Genomic DNA, 21,537 nt, shown 5'->3' on the forward strand with positions numbered 1-21,537 from the left:
TGAGGCCACAATATAGCAACTGGTCCGAGAATAAAGAACTTCAAGCACAGCACTCAACAATGAACGGTTATCTCAGGGTATAAAACTGTGTTGTAGATACTGTACTTTACACCATCGAGACTTTGGAACGAATCTGATTAATGATAAAAAGAAATGCAGGATGGCAGGCAGACCAAAGGAGCTGAAGTTCAGCCAAACATATCACAACAATGCTCCGATCATTTCAGGTTCAGATCATTTCAGATTTTTAACTCAATAAACAGACACCGCAATATGTTTAATATATCCTATATTTTTATTAAACAAAATTTCAGTAAAAACTCTTATTAAGTAGAAAGACAAATTTCCCTGTCAGTAGTTTGCTCCAGCTGTAGGGCCGTCCCCAACTACATTATCTCACCTGTTGACTCATGAATGAATCAACCGGTTGAACACATCTGTGAAACTACGATGTTGCAAATGATCACAGTCACATGATCTTTTCTTTAATATTCAGTTTAGAAGGAAAGACATCTTTGTTAATGTTCTGCTAATGCCGGAAATGTGAACCTTTCCCACTGAATAACTTATAAAAGATGAGAAACTATTCCTAAAAAACAAACATCCAAAAAAGTTATTAACACTTCAGCTGATCACATGAAGGGGGGCGGGGGAGCAGCCCTACCCTGCTCTCTCTCAGAGGTCCGTCAGAGACCCCCACATCTCCTCGTTGGTTCACTCCTACTGAATTAGTGCCGCCGACTCCTTAGTGTTGGGTCACAGCGGGAGAAAGTTGACAGTATATAGTGTCAAAACTACAGCGTAGACAGCAGTGTCTGTTACAAAGGCGTTAAGAAAAGAAACAGAGCGGTGAGCAGGTGCACCGTGCACGTTGAGCCACCTCTGGCAGTGTTTTCAACTATTATCCTCTTTTGTTTTATTTTTCATAAAAAAAGGAAGCTACATGATTATCATCACAAAATAAAATCTCTTTGGCATAGAATACCCACCCAAAAGCGTAAACACACACGCAAACACACACACACACACACACGCACACACACTCACATGCACACACGCACTTTTAAAAGGTTCTCTAACAGAAACCTACAAGCATCGTCACTGTCAGAATTATAATCAGCAAAATAATGCTATAAAACAAAGTTGAGCCCTGTTAAGATTATGAGTCCCGTACTCAGTGATAATTGCATATATTACATCAGGCTGAGAGCAGAGGGAATAATCTCTACTGACGACTATATTCTCTTCTTTGTCCCATTATGTCCCACATCAGCTCCTCCGCTTCCTTTTTCCACCTTTCTCACTCCTCCGGGTCTATAAGAAGAGGAAAAGGACGTGATAAGAAAAAAAACTTCAACTTGCTTCTCAAGCACAGCTTCTCCACAGACAGGTTATTTAAAAGTTATTATGTTTTAGAAAAGAAATATCAGGCTTTAAGCCTTCAGCCTTTTTTTATATACATTATTAACTTTGAATCAACTTTTAATAATCATGACTTCCCTCTTATTAATTAAATTTCATCTATTCTTATACAGTTTATTTCACAATATATTATGAGTACTCTTTTATCTGTGACTCTTGTCACATGTACTGGTTGTGTACCTGACGTGGGGCTGTATGCTCAGTCCTAATGAATGAGTGTTACACTCAAATTCAAAAATAACTTATGTTTTTAACACTTAATGACCTCTTAATTAGCATCAATGTTTAATGCAAGAGAAAAAAGTAAAATGTACCTTTTGGTCAGTATTCGGGGAAGGCTTGTCTCTCGTAGGCCATGCCGCCTCCATATTCTTCTGGCATCATGTTTACCTCCATGCCGTCCATTGGCATTTCACCTCCATACCCTCCATATGCTTGGAAACCAACATCCAGCTCTGCAAAAACAAGAACATTTGTTTTGTTTTTTTACTTGTTACACACTGGACCAACACACCTTATGCCATTTAACTTCCCCTGTGCTCCAAAGCTAACATAATAAAACATTTTAGGCAAGTTTTTGGCTCACAGTGGTCCTCGAGTAAGGAGAAGCTAATCCATTTTTCCTTAAGAGTCTCTTTTCTCTGAATGCAGACAGAAAATACCAAGGCCATACAAGGAGAAAAGTCAAGAGAGGGAACGGATGGGAAATAAGAGAAAGATTCAAACACAGATAAGGACACACCAGGAAGGAGATTGATTGAGCAAAACCTTTTAGACTTGGCAGTGAGGAGTAAGTGGTGATGTTTCGAGAGAAAATGATTCGAGAATAAACCAAAGAAAAGTCAAAGGTTCAGCCTCTGAGGTGACATACTGTTGGAGAAGACAGAAGAGGACCGATTTGAAAAATGATTAAAAAACAAAACAAGCTAGGCCTCATTTCAGAGTACTCGTCGAACTACATAAACTATTTCTTTTGCTGCGATATGACGACGGTAAATGGAATCTGTAGGCTGCAGCAGGGAGGCAATCTGTTAGCACATTACAGCATTTTAACACTGTGGTCACTGCCTGTGGTGGAGTGACCCAGTGCTGAGGAATGTGCTGTATGTGCACATTTCAGTCATAGTTACTCACCATCATGATAGGGTCCATCCATGGGGACGCTGTTGTGGGCCTGCAGAGAGGTCACAAGAGAGCAAAGGTCAAATAAAGTCAACACTTTATATAGAAAGCTTATTAATAGTCATGAAAGTATTAATAAAGATTATATATAAAGATTCCTAAAAGAATTGCTCCTCAGAATGTACTTTATAACTGCTATCAGCATTATATGAAGTTGCTGAGATGACTAAGATATAAACCCAGAGAGCTAAAGGGATTTAAAAAATGTCTAAAAATCTACTTTAATGTTTAGTCGTCATGTCCTGGCAGTGGAGGGCGCCAGACACTCACCATCTCCCAGGCAGCAGCGTCGTGCTTGAACAGAGAGTGTGTGAGCTCCACAGACACTCGCTTCTTGTAGTCTGAATTCTTATCCTCAGAGATACGGAAGAGCACAGCAGCAGCGTAGGTAGCTGAGGGGGAAAGAATCAGGACACATTCAACCATGCACAATAACACCCCAATCCTTATTCATACTCTAATATTAATAAAGTGTTATAGCCGACGCATATTGACAGAGAAACAATCCACATTTTAATCTGGACTGCACCAGAGGATAAAGTTTTAAAAAATAAAGTAACAGTGAAAACAAAACAATTATATCAGGGGGGCCACGGACCGCCCTGGCCTGCCTGATATAACTGCGCCACTAAATGGTATTCTCTTCATATTTACTGTACAGACATAAGAGTGACATCGATCTTCGCATTTAAATCTTGGCAAGAAAACTTGCAATGCTACAGCAGAATGATACATCATAGAGATAAAATAAGTAGTAAAAGCAGACATGAATAAATAAATATCTCCCATTAAAATTGCATTTAAAGTAACAAACATTCTGCTTGTGAACGCAAAGTGATATCTGTAGAAAGTTTCCTGTTGAATTATCAATGTATTCACCTCTACAAATTCTTTGAATATTGTCAAACTAACTATATAGGTGGTTTAAACTCAGCAACATTGTAATGTCTTCTTTAAATGTAGGCTGAAATGTAGCAGAGTAAAAGTACAGTTTCACAAAATGTGCATAGTCATGTAAAACGAAGGACCTGGAAACTGCCCTGACAGTAAGCACAGCACTTGAGTAAATTGACTTTGAAGCTTTCCACCTATGACTAAATGCTATATTCCCGTAAGCTAATCGCAGTGCATTATCTACGTGTCCTACCGATGCCCTCGTTGTTGGAGTGCAGCAGTTCCATCAGCGGAGCCGATGCTCCCTCGGCGTCGATGAGCTCAGCTGACGGCTTGTCCAGGGCCAGCTCACACAGGACGCCCGCCGCCACGCGCTTCACGTTGTCCACTGGAGAGTAGAGCAGCTGGAGACGGGGAGGAAGAAAATGAGTCAAACAAAACAAACAAAAGGAAGTTAATCATCAAGGCGGGAAGGTGGGAGAGCTTCAGTTTCCTCTGTTACCTGAACAAACAGAGGAATGGTCTGCAGGTTGGCGATCTCTGCTCTGTTGATGGGATCTCTGGCCAGGATGTGCAGAGCTCCTGTGCAGCCCTCCACAATCTCCTCCATCCTCACCCCATCCTAAAGATGAGAGGATATGGAAATTCATAAACAACACACACACACAAAATAAATAAATAAACATACACAGTTAATCAGTGATCTCATACATCGTTTCAAACTAGCTCCTCATGTACCTGGTATGTCTGCTGGGCGGATGAACCGTGTTTCTGGGCGTCCTGGTGGGATTTGAGCAGCAGGTTGACCAGACGGGGGATCACTCCAGAGTCCCTCAGAGGAGCCTGGTTCTCTGGGCACAGGGCCAGGTTGCGGATCAGGCCAACCACAGCCTTCAGGCGGGGAAGAGATGCAATGTCATGATACTGTTGACCGTGATTGGTCAGCAAGTAAAACAAAGCTGACAAACAAAAACTTCCAGCTCCTGTTAGAATTACTAAGTGATAGTTTTGTCCTCTGAAACGTTGTTGTTGTAAAACAAACTGTTCCTGCTGTCATGTTCATTTCATGCTCTCTTAGGCTGATGGAGAATCTGGCCTTCAGCCGGATCTGCCATCCCCTCTGTCCATCTGTCTTCTTATCACCATTTTTCTCCAGTTTTTTACTTTGGAACAAACCCATTAACTCCTCAATATGTTTATTTCATAGTCCTTAACTTATGTTCCCTCAAACCACCTGTTTTCACTCTAGCTACGTCTGGAGTCCTTTCCACCATCTTAGTAGGAAAAAACACTTTGAGACATTTTGAGCATATGGATATTTGGAATGATTTACATTTTTTGTTCACTTTTTGTAAAGCATTGAAAAAACTGCATGAAAACAAAAAAGTTAATTATTGTATGATCATTTCCCAAGCTTAAAATTTCACTGACCCTCTACTACTCAACCTCCCCCTCCCTTCTCTCTACCTTGATGACAGGCCAGTAGTAGGGCTGGTTGAGCAGCTTGACGATGGCTGGGATGCCGTAGTGTTTCCTCACAGCATTCTGCGCCACCTCGGCCTGTTGGTGGCGTGAAGTCAGGTGACGCAGAGCGCAGACGGCAGGTTCGGTCACATCCTCTTTCTCGCCTGCGCGCAGGATGGCGTGGATCAGTGCCTCCACGCCGTTGCTCTGGGTGACCAGAGTCTTATTGTGGGCATTGTTGCATGTGAGGTTTGACAGGATGCCTGTGGCGCAAGTGAGCATGTTGAGGTCATCTGAGCTGAGTAGGCCCACCAGCACCTGCAGCAGGCTGTCCATACCCTCCTGGAAACAGGAAGAGAGCGATTTTAGCAAGTTCCTCTGCTGCCGAATGAAGAGATATTAAAAAAAACCTGATATTGTGGATACAGACCTCCTTGGTGGCAGCGTCAGACAGGTTCCTGAGCGTCCACAGGCAGTTTTGCATCAGACGCTGGCTGGAGCCTGTCAGGTGTTTACCCAGAGCCTGCATCCCACCTGCAGGGAACAGAGAAGTCAGATTACTCAGCTCTCAGCAACATCTCATCAGCTGTCATGAAGATATGTGGTTGACAAGAAGCCATTAGCCACAGCTCAGGTAACACAAAGTTGCCGCACCTGTATGACTACCTTGCACACACACGCAAGCGCACACACGCAGCGCACACACTGACACACATACACACACACAGGTGTGTGCTCACACAGAAAACATGTATTACATACCAGCCTCTACAATGGCAGGTTTGTTGCTGGGGCACACAGAGAGGACTTTGAGAACACGGCTTGTGGTCCACAGCAGCTTCTCGTAGCTGTAGTTCCTCATGATGTGAACGAGACCCTCAGGACCTCTGTTGGCAAGGATGATGAGCTGTGAGAGAGAGAGAGAGAGAGAGAGAGAGAGAGAGAGAGAGAGAGGCTATGTGAGTATGCGTTGGTATACAAAGTAGAGTTAAAAGATAGAGTGAAAATAACTTTGATTCTATAACTTCACGTTTTACAATTCACAACTCTAACAAATCTGCGACCTGTCCAGGCAGATAAACTAAACCAGTTTATCTTCACTCATTTTATTACTCTTGACAGATAACCACACCCATACATGTGCCAGCACCTGAACAACTCTGTTCTCATGCCACACCCAAAACAGAACACATGCACACACAAGCTCCACAACTTGAACAGTCTCAAATTACAGAAGTTGGCTGGTATGAAGTGTACCAGCTATTGTATTGCGTGTACCGATAATTACACTCACACTCACACTCACACACACACAAACACACACACACACCTTGCTCTCCTGGTTGCCATAGGACAGCAGCTGCAGGCAGTCTGTGGTGATAGCCAGGAACTTGGGGTTGCTCTTATTCAGCAGGGGAACCATCCTCTGCAGGCCGTCGGCCAGACGAACAGCCATCTTTGCTCCTTCCTGGTGCAGCAGCAGGTTGTGGAGTGTGGTGATGGCGTAGAAGAGCACAGACTCCATGGGAGAGCTGAGGGAGAGAAACAGGTGTGTTAAGAAGAAAAAGTGACAATTTTAAGTAGCCGTTTACTTTTTTTTTGTTGGATCCAATTATTTTAGGATGCTTGATTTTCTCATACTTGAGTCTCCTACATTTCAACACACTCCAGAGAATACACTTAAATAAGATCTTATATTGATCTTGTTGTTGCTCTGCAAATCGTTTAAGGCTACTAGTGAGTCAAAAGCTCTTACTGGGAAATACCTCATAATGACTTGCACAAAATGGCAAAATGAGCCTGGAAATGCAACTTTGCTTTTCATGCCAATGCTATCAGAAACAGTACATTTCCCAATACATATTACCAACTAAGACAACGACAATGATCAAAGTCAGAAGCGACTGAAGTCATAACTTCCTTAATCGGAGGTACCTGAGCATGCGGACCAAAGCAGGGATGCCTCCAGACTTGAAGATGGAGAGCAGGCCCTCTCTCTGGTGGGACAGGTTGTGGAGGATGCTGGCTGTGGCCCGCGCCGTCTCCATGTCGCTTGTGTTCTGCATGGCCCGCACCACCGCTGCCACCATCTGAGGGGACTGCATCAGCGCCCGCCGAGATGCCTCCTTGCGTGTGAGCTGGTTGACAATCTGTGCCGCCTTGCTGACCACCACCTGAGGAGAAATGAACGGGGAGAAGACGAGTTGTTTACTGGTGGAAGTAATAACTATAAACTTTAAAGGGACTGCCTGGTTTCAATGTTATTTCTATAATAGAGTGTGATATTGATGTTGAAGTACAAGATGAAGGCGTCATATAAACCATTTTACAATGTAGCTGCAACAACTAATATATTAGTTGCCAGCTGTTAAAATAGTATCTGACTAGTCTGTCTTGTCATTTTTTCATCGCAGTATACTATCCAACACATTTTTTAAATCTTAGGACAGAGCCAAGCTAGCTGTTTCTTTTTTGTTTCAAGTCTTTGTGCTAAATTAGGCTAAGCTATGCTCAACTAAGCCAAGCTAAGCTAACCTAAACATCTGCCAGCTGTAAATGTTCTTTGATTTTCAGTTGACTAATTTGTTAATTGCCTGAAAAATAACAGATCTATATTCACGTACACATACTGTACGTATATACAGGACTTCATGTACAGAAGACAGCGTCAACTAACTCAATTTAATTAGGTAGACCCTTAACCCTTAATGTATCCAATAATGGCAAAATTTACCAAAACATTGTGCGTTCCTCACCTGGTCTTCATCGTTGAGCAATTTGGTGAGCTCAGGCACAGCACGTGTGGCGAGCTCTGCGTCGTCCTGGTAGTTGATCAGATGGATGATGGCTGTCTTGAGCATCTGGGAGGGCTCAGCCAGCCGCTGGACGTTGGTCATCTGGGACGGGTCTGTCTGAGTGGACAGGATGGTGGTGCCTGACTCCAGAGTCTCTGGGAACATTGCAGCCCGAACCCGCTGTGCTCTTGTAACAAACTCCGTGTCTATCAAGATATGAGATGATGATGATTTCACAGGACTCATGTAATAAAGACAAAGGTTGAATTGTAATAATATTGTGTGGTTTGGTGCGGGCTTGTTGTCTTACTTGGCTCTTCCCTTGTGACAGTGGTGGTGGTCACGGTGTAATGCTTGGAAGTGGTGTAATCGCCATCGTCAGTAGTGACTGTGGTGGCGCCGGACTGGATGCCCGAGTCTAAGCCATACATGGTCCGCTGCCAGTCTTCCACCTTCGCCATGCTGCTATCACGCTCACCCACTGCCGAGCACGAAGAGAGGAGATGTCAGAGGTGTTGGATCCAAGTATTTTATCAATAAGTTTGATCAACATGGAGTGAGGATATTTTTCCTCCCCAGTCAACCAATTGTTTAACTTCTATGCCACATAAAGTGAAAGTGTTTTACAGAAGTTACCTTTCATTATAATTTTTGTATTAAAGGAAGTGACCACAATATATGAGAACAATAGTTGGAATGAGGAAAGGTCATGATCAAAATGTTCAACAGTGTCCTTTAAAAGTACTGTAGAATGAGGTGATGAAGATAAAAACTCAATAGGAAACTGTACAAGATAATCTAAAACCAGCATAAAATCACTATTATTAAATTAAAATATTAAAATATGGAAGTAAAATACATTTGTTTAAAAACAAGAGCTGAATTTTAAATCACTTACTCTGCATTTCCATCCTTGCTTCCCGCAATCAAAACAACAATGAAGCAATCCTAAAAAACACAATAAAAATCAAGATTCAGTCAAACATTTCTTCTGCTGTAATGATGCTGTTGAACTTTGCTACGTATGCCTCTTTTCATGAATTAATAAGTATTCCAGCGAGGTCTGTGCTCCTTTACGCAAGACTGTCGTCCATTTTTTTTTATGCCATTTGAGTATGACAGCTCACCCGATGACCCTTCGCTCCCCACCCCCCTCCCTCCCAGCCGTGCACCCTGACCTGAAAATGACAACACAGAGCAGCAGCAGAGGCTCATGGGACAGTGAGGGTGAAGCTGGCTGAGAGACAGCTGTAAGTCAGGAATGCCAGCCACTCAGAGTGACCTCTCACCCCGGGGCCTCCGCCCATACAGCAGTGGGAGCAGCCCGCTGCTGACGCTTGGCAAAAAGGAACCTGCTCGTCAGGTTTCGACTCCACTGGGTGAGTATGTGTGTGCGCGTATGTGTGAGACTTCAGACAGTGAGTATACTTCTCGTCACACACAAGCCTAATCTCTAAGAAAACGCCTCAACTTTTTTTAAAATTTCATTTTTCTTATTTAAGAATATTACTACACACCTCAGTGAGTGTGTTTCCAGTAATCTGACATACTGAGGCACCTTGTGTAGTTATATTTTAATACTGTGCCATAGATTGAGTAACTGCCACTGACTTGTTGTTGCAAGTTTATCCTACACCTCCTACATGATCTTGCTTTCCTGATAAAAACACATTCCTCTCGCTACATTAGTCAGGTTCTCAGTCATCACACAGAAATCTTACTGTATCAAATAGTAAAATAATCTTTCACACTGGTCTACTGTGCCTACATTTTCATGGATTTTACCATCAAATGCACCTCTGAAACAAAATAAACCTAAAATTCTGCTTCTTAAATGTAAGCTTTTGCTTCTTTTCTTTGTCATTTGTGACAGTAAATGAAGAGTCTTTGTGTTTTGGACTGCTGGTTGGACAAAAGGAGCAATTTGTAGACGTCACAATTTTTTTTTTACATTTTACAGACTAAATTAATCAATTATCATGAAAATATTCAGTAGATTAATGAATAATGAAAATAATCATCAGCTGCAGCCGTCAACACCTTACTTTATGTTCTGATCTAATCTTTCTAGACTTCCTTGTTTTGAGGCTCCACAGACCCAAAATAACCTTTCAGTGTCAGAACATGGATGGATGTTTTCTATTTCCTGGTTTCTGCAGCCTGAATGTCATCCACCACACACACAAAAAAATATGTATTCATAATGGCTGCTTGCCACGGCATGTGACATATGACTGATGTAACACAATGCATTCACTGTGCTATGTTTTCAGATGTTTGTTAGTGAGAGGAGGCTTTGCGGAGTCCATTGCAGGGCTGCACTGTGCATATGAGTGCGTGTGTGAGTGTGTGTGTGCTGTTCATGTAAGGGTGTGTGCTGATTTCTGCAGATGCATTGCACACGGCTAGGCAAACAAACAAAGGCTGTACCAGACAAAAAACAGGGGAAAATTACTGCAATCCTTTGGCTGACAGCTGGTTATAGCTACGATTCCAACAATAAGCAACTACGCTTATCTTCCATTTTTACAAGTAATAAAACAAGTCGGGGCTAAGAGCCACAAACTCAAGCTGCTGAACTGGCACAAAATGAGCAATAAACCCCTAAATTACCACCTTTACGTCTGCTCACATTCAAACATCATGGAACAAATTCATACAACTTAACAATGTGGTGAGTGCTGTAATGAGAGCTGATCTATGGGGTTGGAGGAAAGGAATTTGTACAAAGATGAACTCTTTTGTCTCGCTGCCTTACTCTGGAACTGTTCCTGATGTAAGAGCAAACGCACCACTCCCTCAACTTTTTGCCCTCTGGCTTTGCATACGGATGGGTTGTGTTGTGTTTTAGGCCCTCAAACGACCCAGCCCACTTTTTCTCCCCCAGGCATCATACCGTTTGCGTGTGCTGGTGTGTGTGTGCGTCCCTGTAGCAGGAGGGCTTTGTTTCACACTACAGTTTGTATGAAGAAGAAGCTATAATGGCGTGTGCACTGCATGTTCCTCATTAGTTGGTGTCTGTCCTGAGTTTTCTCTCTGTGGCAATTTGATGGACTAGCAACTCACGTAAAGGTCCACATGTTTTTGGGGCGACACATTAGGGCTCTGAATTTAATCGATATCATATTGTTATCATGATATGAGACCGTAAAACATCTCAGATTTGTGGTATTGTTACAGATTTGTGGTATTGATATGGCTTAGGTGTTGTCTTTTCCTGGTTTTAAAGGCCTCATTATGGTAAATTGATGTAATTTTCTGAAGTGACCAGACTGTTGTACTCGTTCTAATACTTGCCTTTGTATCCACATTACTGATGATTATCTATCAATGAATCTCACTGTGTTAATATTTTGTGAAAGCAACAACGGTCATGCCTACAACACTGTCGCAACATCGTTATCGATGTATTTGTTAAAGATATCGTGATGTTTGATTTTGGCGTCCAATCCTAACATTTAGGAAATATTTTTGAGGAGATATATCGAGATATATATTGTGCATCATGATACAGCCTAAAAATAATGCAATATTATACTTAGGCCATATCACATAGCCCTACTGCACATGATGTCAATATGCACATGTTCAAAATAAACTCACCTGAACCTGATGTTGCTCTCAGGTCTCTAACATGTGACTCTTTCAGGGAGCAGCAGTGCAGCGAGTTTCAGCTGTAGTCGGTCTGGCACCAGATCCTGTAGGACCGGGCCCCAGAGGACTGTCTGTGCTTGCAGTTACATGCTACCTTACAGACGATTCTCTGACGCGAAAGGGCACAGGCAGAAACTGTGCTCATAATCACCGTGTATTCCCACCTCTCTGAGGCAAGGTGTGGCCTCTCACAGAAGCATGAGCAGCTTGTTCGACAACATGGTAAGCGACTACTGGCTATCCACTGATCAGCACGACAATGGGAATAAATTGACATTAACCAGACAATAAAAAAAAAACCAAAAACATTTTATTGACTCACTGCTGAAGGCGCACACACACACACACACAGCTGATATAAAACAAAGCCCATGTGACTTTTTTGTTAAATGCAGAACTCCAGCATGTACACACAGAACTTTCCTGTTCTCTGTAAATCAGGGGCTGTGTTTGTGTAGTCTTTGTTTTCCTGGGCGAGGCAGTGGGTTCAGCCAACTGTTGCAATGCCGCGACACGCCCCGCGTATCGCCTAGGTAACCAAAAGGCACTGTACTGTGGGCGTTTTATCTGTTGACCCATCTGATGTCTGAGCCATGCTCACTTGTTTGCTGATAAGTGTTGCTGGCTCGTAGGATTTCTCCAGTTTATTTTTTTTTAAACTTTCCCACATGCTGAGTGTGATCCAAGCCAAGAAAATCATTAAAGATTTGATTTTAAATGATGAAAACAAGATCAAAAACTTATCATATTATACAAAAAGATATGTTTTATGTTCAGGTCAAAGTAAAGCGCAGTATTGCAAGGCTCATCTTACTGATCCCTCCCCCATTATTCAGCGCCGACTAAAAGCTGTTGGTTGCGCTGTGTATCTCTGACTGGACTTTGCCCTCTTCCAGTTAATAAGTGATGCATCCTTTCACTCTCACTGTACCTTGCTCTGTCATCATCATTACAAACATCGGTATCCATCCACCTACACAAATGCATGGTTACATGGAAGCCACACTCCCTTGCTCAGCAAAATGTCACACCCATCATCTCCCACTCTCTTGTTAAGCAACAGCCTCTGTGGACGACTTTAGGGAGCTTCTTTCAAAAAAACCAAAAAAAAAAACCAACCCCTGCACAGTAAAATCAGGAATGTGGATCAGTGAAAGCTGCCAGCAAACGAGTTGCAACAGAAAAGCAGAGACGGATACTGTTCAGCGCCCGATGCTGGTGTGACATTCCACACTAACACAGTATATTCAGTCTGTCCGTGTGTAAATCTTGTGTTAGAAATAGTGCAAACTTTTTCACACTTCTAAACTTCTCGCTGACTCACTCATCCATTGCTCAAACTAACAGATACTGAGGAAATCTTGCTACTGTTACGATAGATGAGTAACGCTGTTCTCAATCATGAGAACAGCTTCACTGTCCTGCCCCCTCCACAGGCATGTCAGACAGGGAGTGTCTCCCCAGCAGTGACAGGCTCTCAACAAGGGTGTGGCATCAGAGGGAGTGATCTGGGTGAGGCTGAATACACCTAATGGCTAGAGGGGCTAAACTGTAGATGTGTCATTTTATTCTCCTCGTCAATCCTTCCAATAATTGAGAAGTTGTCAGTTACAAACTCAGGAGATATGAAAAACATCCCAGCAGGCCAGAATTTGACTTTGCTGGTCTAAGCTCCTCTTTGTGTCACAGCAGGAATCAATCAGGTCAGGGAAGAGGCCCAGGGGGCTGGAGATGCACTCTGGTCGTATTCCAGAGTGCCTCCTAACATACATTACAGAGTGTGCAGTGATTTGTTATTTAGCCTCATGCCTGTTTGGCAGGCAGGGGTGTAAATAACATGTCACAGGGCTCTGCTAGGATTTTACATGCCTGCTTGAGAAGATTAAGCTTGCAAAAATAGTATCAAATGTGAAGGCTAAGTTTGGGAAATACACTTATTTGCCTTCTTGCCAAGAGTTGGATGAGAAGGTTGATGCCACTCACATTTCTGTCTGTTAAACATGTAGCTAGGGCAGGTAGCCAGTTAGCTTAGCTTCGCATAAAGACTGGAACAGGAGAAAACAGCTAAACAAAACATGAATCCACTATGTAGACCTACATTTTCCCCATAGAGCACAATTATAACAGCGACATCTGAAAAACTGTTGACAGGACAACTCGAAGATTATTACAACTATGACTCTCTTCATTATGAATTTTTGATCCATTGAAGTTTTGTATTTGAATTTGTAAATCAGTGACATCATCACAATGTAAAGTCAAAGGGCCAAGCGGGAACTTGCAGGTGGGGTCAGCAGGAGAAAATCTACTGGGCATATTCAGTGGGCTGCACAACCAGGAAGTAAAACTAGAAGCTAGAGAATTTGTGGCCAGATGCACCAGGCGAGCAATTCTCTTTGGACTGAATAGGCAACATCTTTGTTTATCTAATAAATCTATGAAATACAAATACAGTCACTTCTAAAAGCTCACTAAATAACACATTATATATTGTTTGTCTAATTCTTAAGAGATCAAAGAAAAACAACAAGAAATAGTCCTGCACATAACCCCCTGCACAACTACAACTTTGTCGCTTTTATGCTAAAATTAGCTAAACTAAGCTAAACTAAGCCAAGCTGTCTCCTTCATGTTTATCATACAGACATGCAAGTGTTTCAATCTTTTAACTCTTTATAAGCTCTGCACTATAACAGTTGTAGAAACTTAACCTCATCTGGTGCTCTGTGATTCCTAACAGGCTTGCTAATGTCATGTTTAGGCTGACACGCAAATAAAGCAGATTATGTTACCACACATCTGTAAAGCTTCCTGCACCATCTGCACAGATCAACTATTTGACATATAAGCTGCCCGCCCACTACCACACTCACACATGCACACACACACCCTGTCAATTATATGTCCCCTGACATGCAACACACACTCCTCTTACAATAAACTGTTTCTTTAACACAACACTGTGCACTCACATGGCCCAATCTGACACAGTAAATGGGGAGAGCAGCCAGCTGAGCCTCCGGTGCTTCCATCTGACACTGTGCTCTCTGCATCTCTTCTCCACAGAGTCGGGGGCTCAGCTGTCCCAATGGGATACAGCTTAACACCCCGACTAGCCTTCCTGGTCCCCAAACGACACATCCCTTACCCCCCAGTCGTCTGACAATAGCCGTTATGGCACTGTAATGGAGGCAGCAGAGGCTAACTGGATAGCAGTTTGTTATAAATCAATAAGAGAGGATGTGAAGTGGTGCACAGCTAATGGATTTATTGTGGTGGGTGACAGGAAGTGGTGGTCAAAATGATCTGACTCACCCACACTGCTGGGCCGTCTGGTCAGAGAGGGGAAGTTCATTAGGGAAAAGCTGTAATTTCTCAACAGTTCCTACGTAATGTAGACGCAAAACTATGGTGACAAAGTACACGGGCTGTATCACTGTCATACATAAAGTTCAGGAAGAAAACAGCTCCAAGTTCACAATTTGTAAAAAGAACTCACTTTTGGCGAGAGAACATTTGTCAATTGACTGTAACAGGCAGTTGATAAAGTCCAGACCACAGCAGCGCGGCCATGCCAAGAGCCCACAGAGAAAGAACAGACAATGAGATACTGCTGCTGGTGTGCACTTGAGCAGCACACAAACTGAATTTTTCTAAACGTGGCAGATACAGCCCAGTGTGCTCCCCTTCCTTGCCTAATCCGGACACATTCCCAACAACACAGTCGACCACAATAAGCATGCCAGTGAATAAAATAAGCAGCAGAATGGCCAATAGCCCCAGATCTGTCAGTGGATTCACTGCAGCTACTTTTAAGAGTTGAATTAAGTCGGTGGAAGTTGTGTAGTGGCTGTAAACTTGTGTGCAGTTGTTTACTCCCTGCGGGACCTCGCTGTGAATCAAAGGAAATGCGAGCTGTCTCGGAGGAGGTGCCCGAGTGCGGAGTAGGATCAGATTACATGAAGCTGATAAAGAATGAGGGAAGGAGTAAAAAAGGGGTGGACCCTGTGTGGTAATAAACCTTCATTTGCAAAGCAACAAAGTTCACAAAATGCTCCATAACATGTCTGATACTGAAGGTGTCTAATGATTGTCAGGAGAACAATGAATCATAAAGATAAGGAGATTAAATGGATAGATATTGTTCAACTTTTCAAAAAATGAAACTGAACATTTTGAACATTTGATGGCCGGCATGTAAAGAAAAGGTTCTTTGGTGCAGTGATTTTGCCCCTACAGTGAGAAGGATGTCCCCCTCTCCATGTTGTTTGGATGACGGTAGGAAGGAAGAGGATGAACTGAGTCTCTGATACAGCACAGAAAGCCTCTGTGTAACTTTGTTTGGGGTAGAGAGGAAAAGAGTAGCCGCATTGTCCTATTGACTGCTGTCACAGTGAAAAGGAAACCGGGTCTCAAGTGTCCCGACTGGATGCGACCAAAAAGGCTGAAGCACATCAAGATGGCTCTGTGTGTTCACCGGCCAAGTTTGGTGGCCAATGCTGCATCCAAAGCTCTGTTTAATAAAGGCCTGACAGGGAGTTATTTCTTGAACTGCCACTGCTACGCATCGGTGTGCGGCTGAGCACTGAGGCGATGTGACAGATGATTAATTTTTCAGGGAGATTAGAGGCACGAGGGAGCGGGGGGTGGGGGACACTTTTGAGAGTGGGGCAAAAGTCTAGAGAGACCCAAAAGCACTCCTCTGGAAACAGTTCAAGTTCAGTTTGTTCTTCAACTAAAGAAAATAGAAACACTAAAAGACACAGTATGTAATTTCTGCCTCTAGGGATCTCTTGATCAAAACACAACAAAAGAGGCAAGTAGTGTAGGATAATGGGAGATGCTGTCGTCTTTGTTAAAAAAACAGCATTGCTGATGAAAATCTGACTCAGACAGAAATGTTCACAGATGAGGGAACGTTTTAAAGTTTTATTCACATCATGTCTAGTTGTGCTTGTCGACTTCCTTCCTCATTCTTTGAAATATCTGATTGTTTCCGGGGAATGTATAACAACAAGCAACTAAATTAAACATGCCGCTGCATAAAATATAAGTACACAACTCAGCAAAATAAACAACAACCGTGTAATCGTTTTTAGACAATTTAAAACAGAAATGTTATCATATACCTGCAGAATGCATCCTGACGACAGTTGTGTCTCATACACTGCTGTTGTCAGCCCCCAAAATGCCAATTTTAAAAAAGGAACAAAAAAGGAAGAATAGCAGCCTTGATTGTCTAAAACGCCCATGCATTTTTCAGTTTATCCAGTGTTTTGTAAAGAATTCACAGGCCCCAGGGTTGCACAACTTTCTCAACCCATGAGAGCATGAGGTCTGACAAAAGCAGTGAAACACAGAAAACAAACCAAAAACAGAGTTATGAGATTTCCACTCAACGGTGACGCTATGCAAAATTTACTTCCTTGCGAGATGTTGACATTCTTCATGCTTTGCATCTAACAAGTCGTGCTTCCCTGGTGACTTGCTTTCCGTTTCAGCCACACCCTTGCTGCCCTCACTTTTCTCAATCTCTCATAGAAGTGTAATTAAGGGACAGGGAGGAGGAGAAAAACAGACACCACAGGCCTCATCGGAGTCACTATGCTGAGAAGTACAACTCAGCCAAATCATCCGACCGTGAAAAGTTTATCTTTTGAGTCAGTGCTGGAATCTAGTTCACTCCCTCCCTGCTTGGAGACGCCGTCAGTAATGAAAAAATTATCAACGGCAATGAATGCATAACAAAATCAGGAGGATTCAGCTATTTCCAGCATGCTGTTAGACGGACACATGGGTGTTTTGGACAGAGCTTTGATAGGAGCTGACTCGATAGGACCGACCTGGCACACATTCACACAGCTTTAAAGTGCCAGAGATGGGAAGAAACAGCCATTAGGCCTTTGATATTTTAAGTAAGGGGCATTTTCTTGTCCTCGTTTGAGCCGACCAAGAGAACTGTTGCGGGTGAATAATTCATGTCAGTGACTGTCATGGGTAGGGATCAGCTGGGCAGTGCCAGCATCACTTGCTCAGCATTATGCCACCGTGCTCTGCTAGAAGCTTCTGAGTTTATCTTTTGCCAGTGACAGCAGAAATCTTTTACATGAGTGGATGTTTTTCGGACGATCCTGCCAATTAAATAACGGCTGTATTCATCCGAGACAAAGACACCCCAAATTCTTTGGCTTGGTTTCATTAACCCTTTCTCTGGACTTCTGCTAAAGTCATCTAGTTTAAAAGTAAATTAACCAGAGCTGCAGGGATTAATTGATTAATTAAGATAGTCATTTTCATGAAAATAAAGTCAGTCACCAATTCCAGCTTCATAATTGTGTATATTTTCTGGTGTCTTTACTTCTCTATGACATTGATAAACATTTTTCACCAATTTTAGACATTTTAGACGGATAAATGAACAATAAATAATTGTTAGTTGCATCACTGTGATTTCGCCTTAGGTTTCGTCCACAGCATAGTCTGTTGAAGACTTCCTGGACGTTCACCCCATGGTGATGTTGATGTCGTTACACCACCTCCCTTTTGACTCCAAGCACAAAGACCCCTATCGTAGCTGACTTGAAACTTTATCTCCATGCGTCCTGCTCTCCATGGGAACAGTAAAACACTGAGGCAGGGTGATATACAAACACAGAGCAAGTCACACGACGTGTGCGCTGAGTGGCTGTAACTGAGCCCCTGGAAAGTAGTCAGTAAGGCACCACTGAACACAGACAGAAACGAGGTAAGACAGTGAATCCACAGGAAAAGAAATCCTTCAAGCTAAACAAAGAGGTCAGGATATATGCCATACAGTAATCCCCTTTGCAAAGTGTAGACCTATTTATAAACTGAAGGATCTCCCGGCCTCTTGCTCCGCTAATGTAGGACAGTATCACGGAATTAAGCAGGAGGGGGGAGATTATCACTGTCGCACCACAGCTGTAGCTGCGAAATCTACAGTAAGTCACCCCCCTCCTCCCTCTGCCGCGTCCCACCACCCATCCACCCTCTTTCCCCAGGGCAGACATGAACAGCTTTCCAACCAGGGTGCTGTCTGCCGCTGCACTACTTGATGACACAGGGCAAGCTCGGTGGAGGCCTGGCTGGCAGAAAGTATTGGCACCATGTCCTATTCATCCTGACACACATTCAGCAGCCTCAGCTCAGCTGGATGCATTGCTCTAGAAGCAAGTTGGACACCATAAAACTTGTTTAGTTCATTCTTGATGCTCTGTGATGGTGTATCTCACTGAATATTTCAACAAAAATACAACAGGTAATGTGTTTTAGTGTTTAATGGTCCAAGAGACAGAGGCTCAGTTTTGAGAAGAAAAGCTGTTTAACTTCTAATTCCAATGTGACCCTGTGTCAAATTTGACCTAAACAGATATTAAAGTTGGCTGAGGAGGACGCCGCAAATGACTTGATCGGATAAGAAATAAAGCGGATAAAGATAAAGTCATTTAAAATGGATGCTGATTTCAGTAGACTTACTCATGAAATCAAATGAAAGAAAGTCCTGAGGTCAAATCTGGAGCATCACCAGACTAAAGTAATGACATCACGGAAGATTTGGCAACACCTGGAGACATCCCTGCTCGCATGGACAGCAGTGTGGGAGTGGATGGGGGCTATAGTAACAGCAACACATTTGAGAAATGTGATTCAATATTCATTGTCATACATTACACATTCGTGTGAACAAGAAGTCACTCCCACATGCACAATTAGATCATTCAAGTATCTACAGTTGTGTTAGCTCATATAATTTAGCTGCAATTAAGACTGCAGCTAACATTTATTATTATCATTATCAGTCATCATCTGCTAATTAACTTCTTGTATAGCTGGGTGGTGGCCTTAAATGTGTTTCTTAATATATTAAAATCTCCTCAAAGGACTTCATGAATGCTAGGATTGAGAGGCAAAATCAAATATCACATCAGTTTTACCAAATGTTGATATCTATTAGAAACTATATAGTGGGGATGACTTTTGGTACTTGCACACAATATTAACACAATGAGATTTTGATAAATAATCATCTATAATGTGGATAAAGTGGAAAGTAAACTAAGTCAAGAAAAAAATGACATCACTTCAATGAAAGGACAACACTAGTGCTATATCACAATACAACGATACCCACAATCTAAGACGATATATAGTAGGCTATCACAGAAACGATAAAATATCCATATAGCCCAAGGCCCAGCCCCAATTTCTTGATTAATCATTGATCTGTAAGGTGTCAGAAAACAGTGTGGATGACATCTTTAAATTGTTTTGTCTAACCAACAGTAAAAACTCAAATGTATTTCACATAAAATCATAGAGGACTATAAAAGAAATGTAAAAACTTTATATTCAGATATCAGAAACTGTGTATTTTTGGCCCTTTTAGATTTAAAACATGACTTAAACGATTAAAAATAGCTGGCAGCTAATTTTCTGTGGATTGACTGATGGATTAGTCACTTCAGCTTTATCTTTATATAGTCCCCATTTATATTCATGAGTTAGTCGGAACAATAAATGCTTTGTGGTTGTCTTGCCAACATGTTAACCGTCATAAAACTGAATGTGTGAGATTCGCACTCTGATAAAACTTAAAAACCTCTCCATTAGTGTCTTTTAATAGAAAGATATGATCTACATTAAACACAGATGATAGCCTTTCTCCTTCTCACCTGCCTCTCTCGCACGCGGACTAACAAACACGCGCGCACGCATACTTGGACACCACTGTGGGACTCTATTGACAAGTGACGTCAAGTTTATTGGTCGATACTGAGGCCAAAAACGTCATAAAGGTTCAGCAGAAAGAGCTGTTTTACACTTTGACGAGTAAAAACAACGAGTTCAACATGAAAAACTTTGAATTCCTTCATTTAATGTGTTACTTTTGGGGGCTGGAGAGCTCGCGGTTGACTCCGACACAGGAGCCTGTAGTGGCCAGTTTGAGGCATGCGGAAATGAATTCCTAATACAAGAATGGATTTGCACCCAGGTAAGCAAAAACATGGGAAATGTAACCAGAACTTTACCCAACACAAACATACACGCTTATAAAGAGGGCGGGATGGACACTGATAGACGACTAAAGAGTGGAGAAAAAAACACGTACGCGTCGGTGACAAAGACACTTAACAACGGATTAAAAAACAGTTGGAGAAAGTAACCGTGGACTACAGGCAGTGAATCTTACCTGTCGAAACACACGGAAGCGTCTTAGTTTATTCCAGGTCCGAGTTGTTTTCTCCGGGACGGGACACTTTGTCTGTATTTCTCCTCACTTTCACTGAATCTGCTGCTGCTGCTGCTGGTGGCCGACAGCCCTCTGAACAAAAATGAGTAAAAGAAGCGTCACCTCAGCCCAGACTCCGCCCCCCCGGCCCGACCCCACCCTGCCACAGCTATACCCTCAACGGGAGACGCGTCACAGCGCCTTTTTTATTGTTACTAGGAACTGTAGTCACCAAACAAACAGCAGGTTTACTTCTTTAAAACTGTCGCTTATTGTCATGCAGTACACTTTAAACGGATCATCACAGCAAAGCCTTAAGAGACTTTGCTTTAAGTGCATGTTATGATAACACTACAAGAGAGTAAATACAATTTTAAACTTTATCTGTATAAAATGTTTTTACATTTATATCCACCAACAAACTTAACCTGTAGCCTATAGGTTGCCCATGTATAGTTATACTACATAAGCTACTATATAGCCCACCACAGGATATATATACTATACATCAACACAGTCCAGCACATTGAGCCAAATATGAAGGTCTCTGCTGACAGAGTAGAAGAAGAAAACCTGCAGGCTTGTTACAGTTCAACTGTTAAGAGTTAGGAGCTGCTCAGGCATGTTGATATGACAATAGTGCGTGTTTGCATGTACTGTAACCACCATTTCGTGCACCTGTATAAGGACTCGACCACACCTTGATTACAACTCGAAACCAGACGGCAGTATGAGTCACTGCGGCCGGGAAGTGATACGCAGTCAGAGGGGCTGATGCTTACGCTTCTTACAGAGAAACAGATGCAATCTATTATGTGCGTTTGTGTCATGTGATTGACACAATCTTTGTTTTTCTTCCTTTTTGACATCAGTTTC

The 21,537-nt window shown here is 42.5% G+C and overlaps 1 protein-coding gene across 1 annotated transcript; it reads right to left on the reverse strand.

Moving 5' to 3' along the window:
- Nucleotides 1-272: 272 nt before the first annotated feature.
- On the reverse strand, nucleotides 273-20,753 carry jupa (junction plakoglobin a). Its single transcript, XM_084364276.1, has 16 exons — nucleotides 20,623-20,753; nucleotides 8,656-8,705; nucleotides 8,068-8,238; nucleotides 7,719-7,963; nucleotides 6,898-7,136; nucleotides 6,293-6,494; nucleotides 5,725-5,869; nucleotides 5,393-5,496; nucleotides 4,966-5,304; nucleotides 4,237-4,389; nucleotides 4,001-4,120; nucleotides 3,752-3,902; nucleotides 2,875-2,996; nucleotides 2,557-2,596; nucleotides 1,737-1,877; nucleotides 273-1,314 (listed from the first exon to the last, which is right to left on the reverse strand). Exons 2-15 carry the CDS (start codon nucleotides 8,666-8,668, stop codon nucleotides 1,744-1,746), a joined length of 2,178 nt encoding a protein of 725 aa, XP_084220402.1. The 5' UTR covers nucleotides 8,669-8,705; nucleotides 20,623-20,753; the 3' UTR covers nucleotides 273-1,314; nucleotides 1,737-1,743.
- Between the last annotated feature and the right edge of the window lie 784 nt (nucleotides 20,754-21,537).

This window comes from Pagrus pagrus, assembly GCF_965226575.1.
Source record: "Pagrus pagrus genome assembly, chromosome: 2".
Taxonomy (NCBI): domain Eukaryota; kingdom Metazoa; phylum Chordata; class Actinopteri; order Spariformes; family Sparidae; genus Pagrus; species Pagrus pagrus.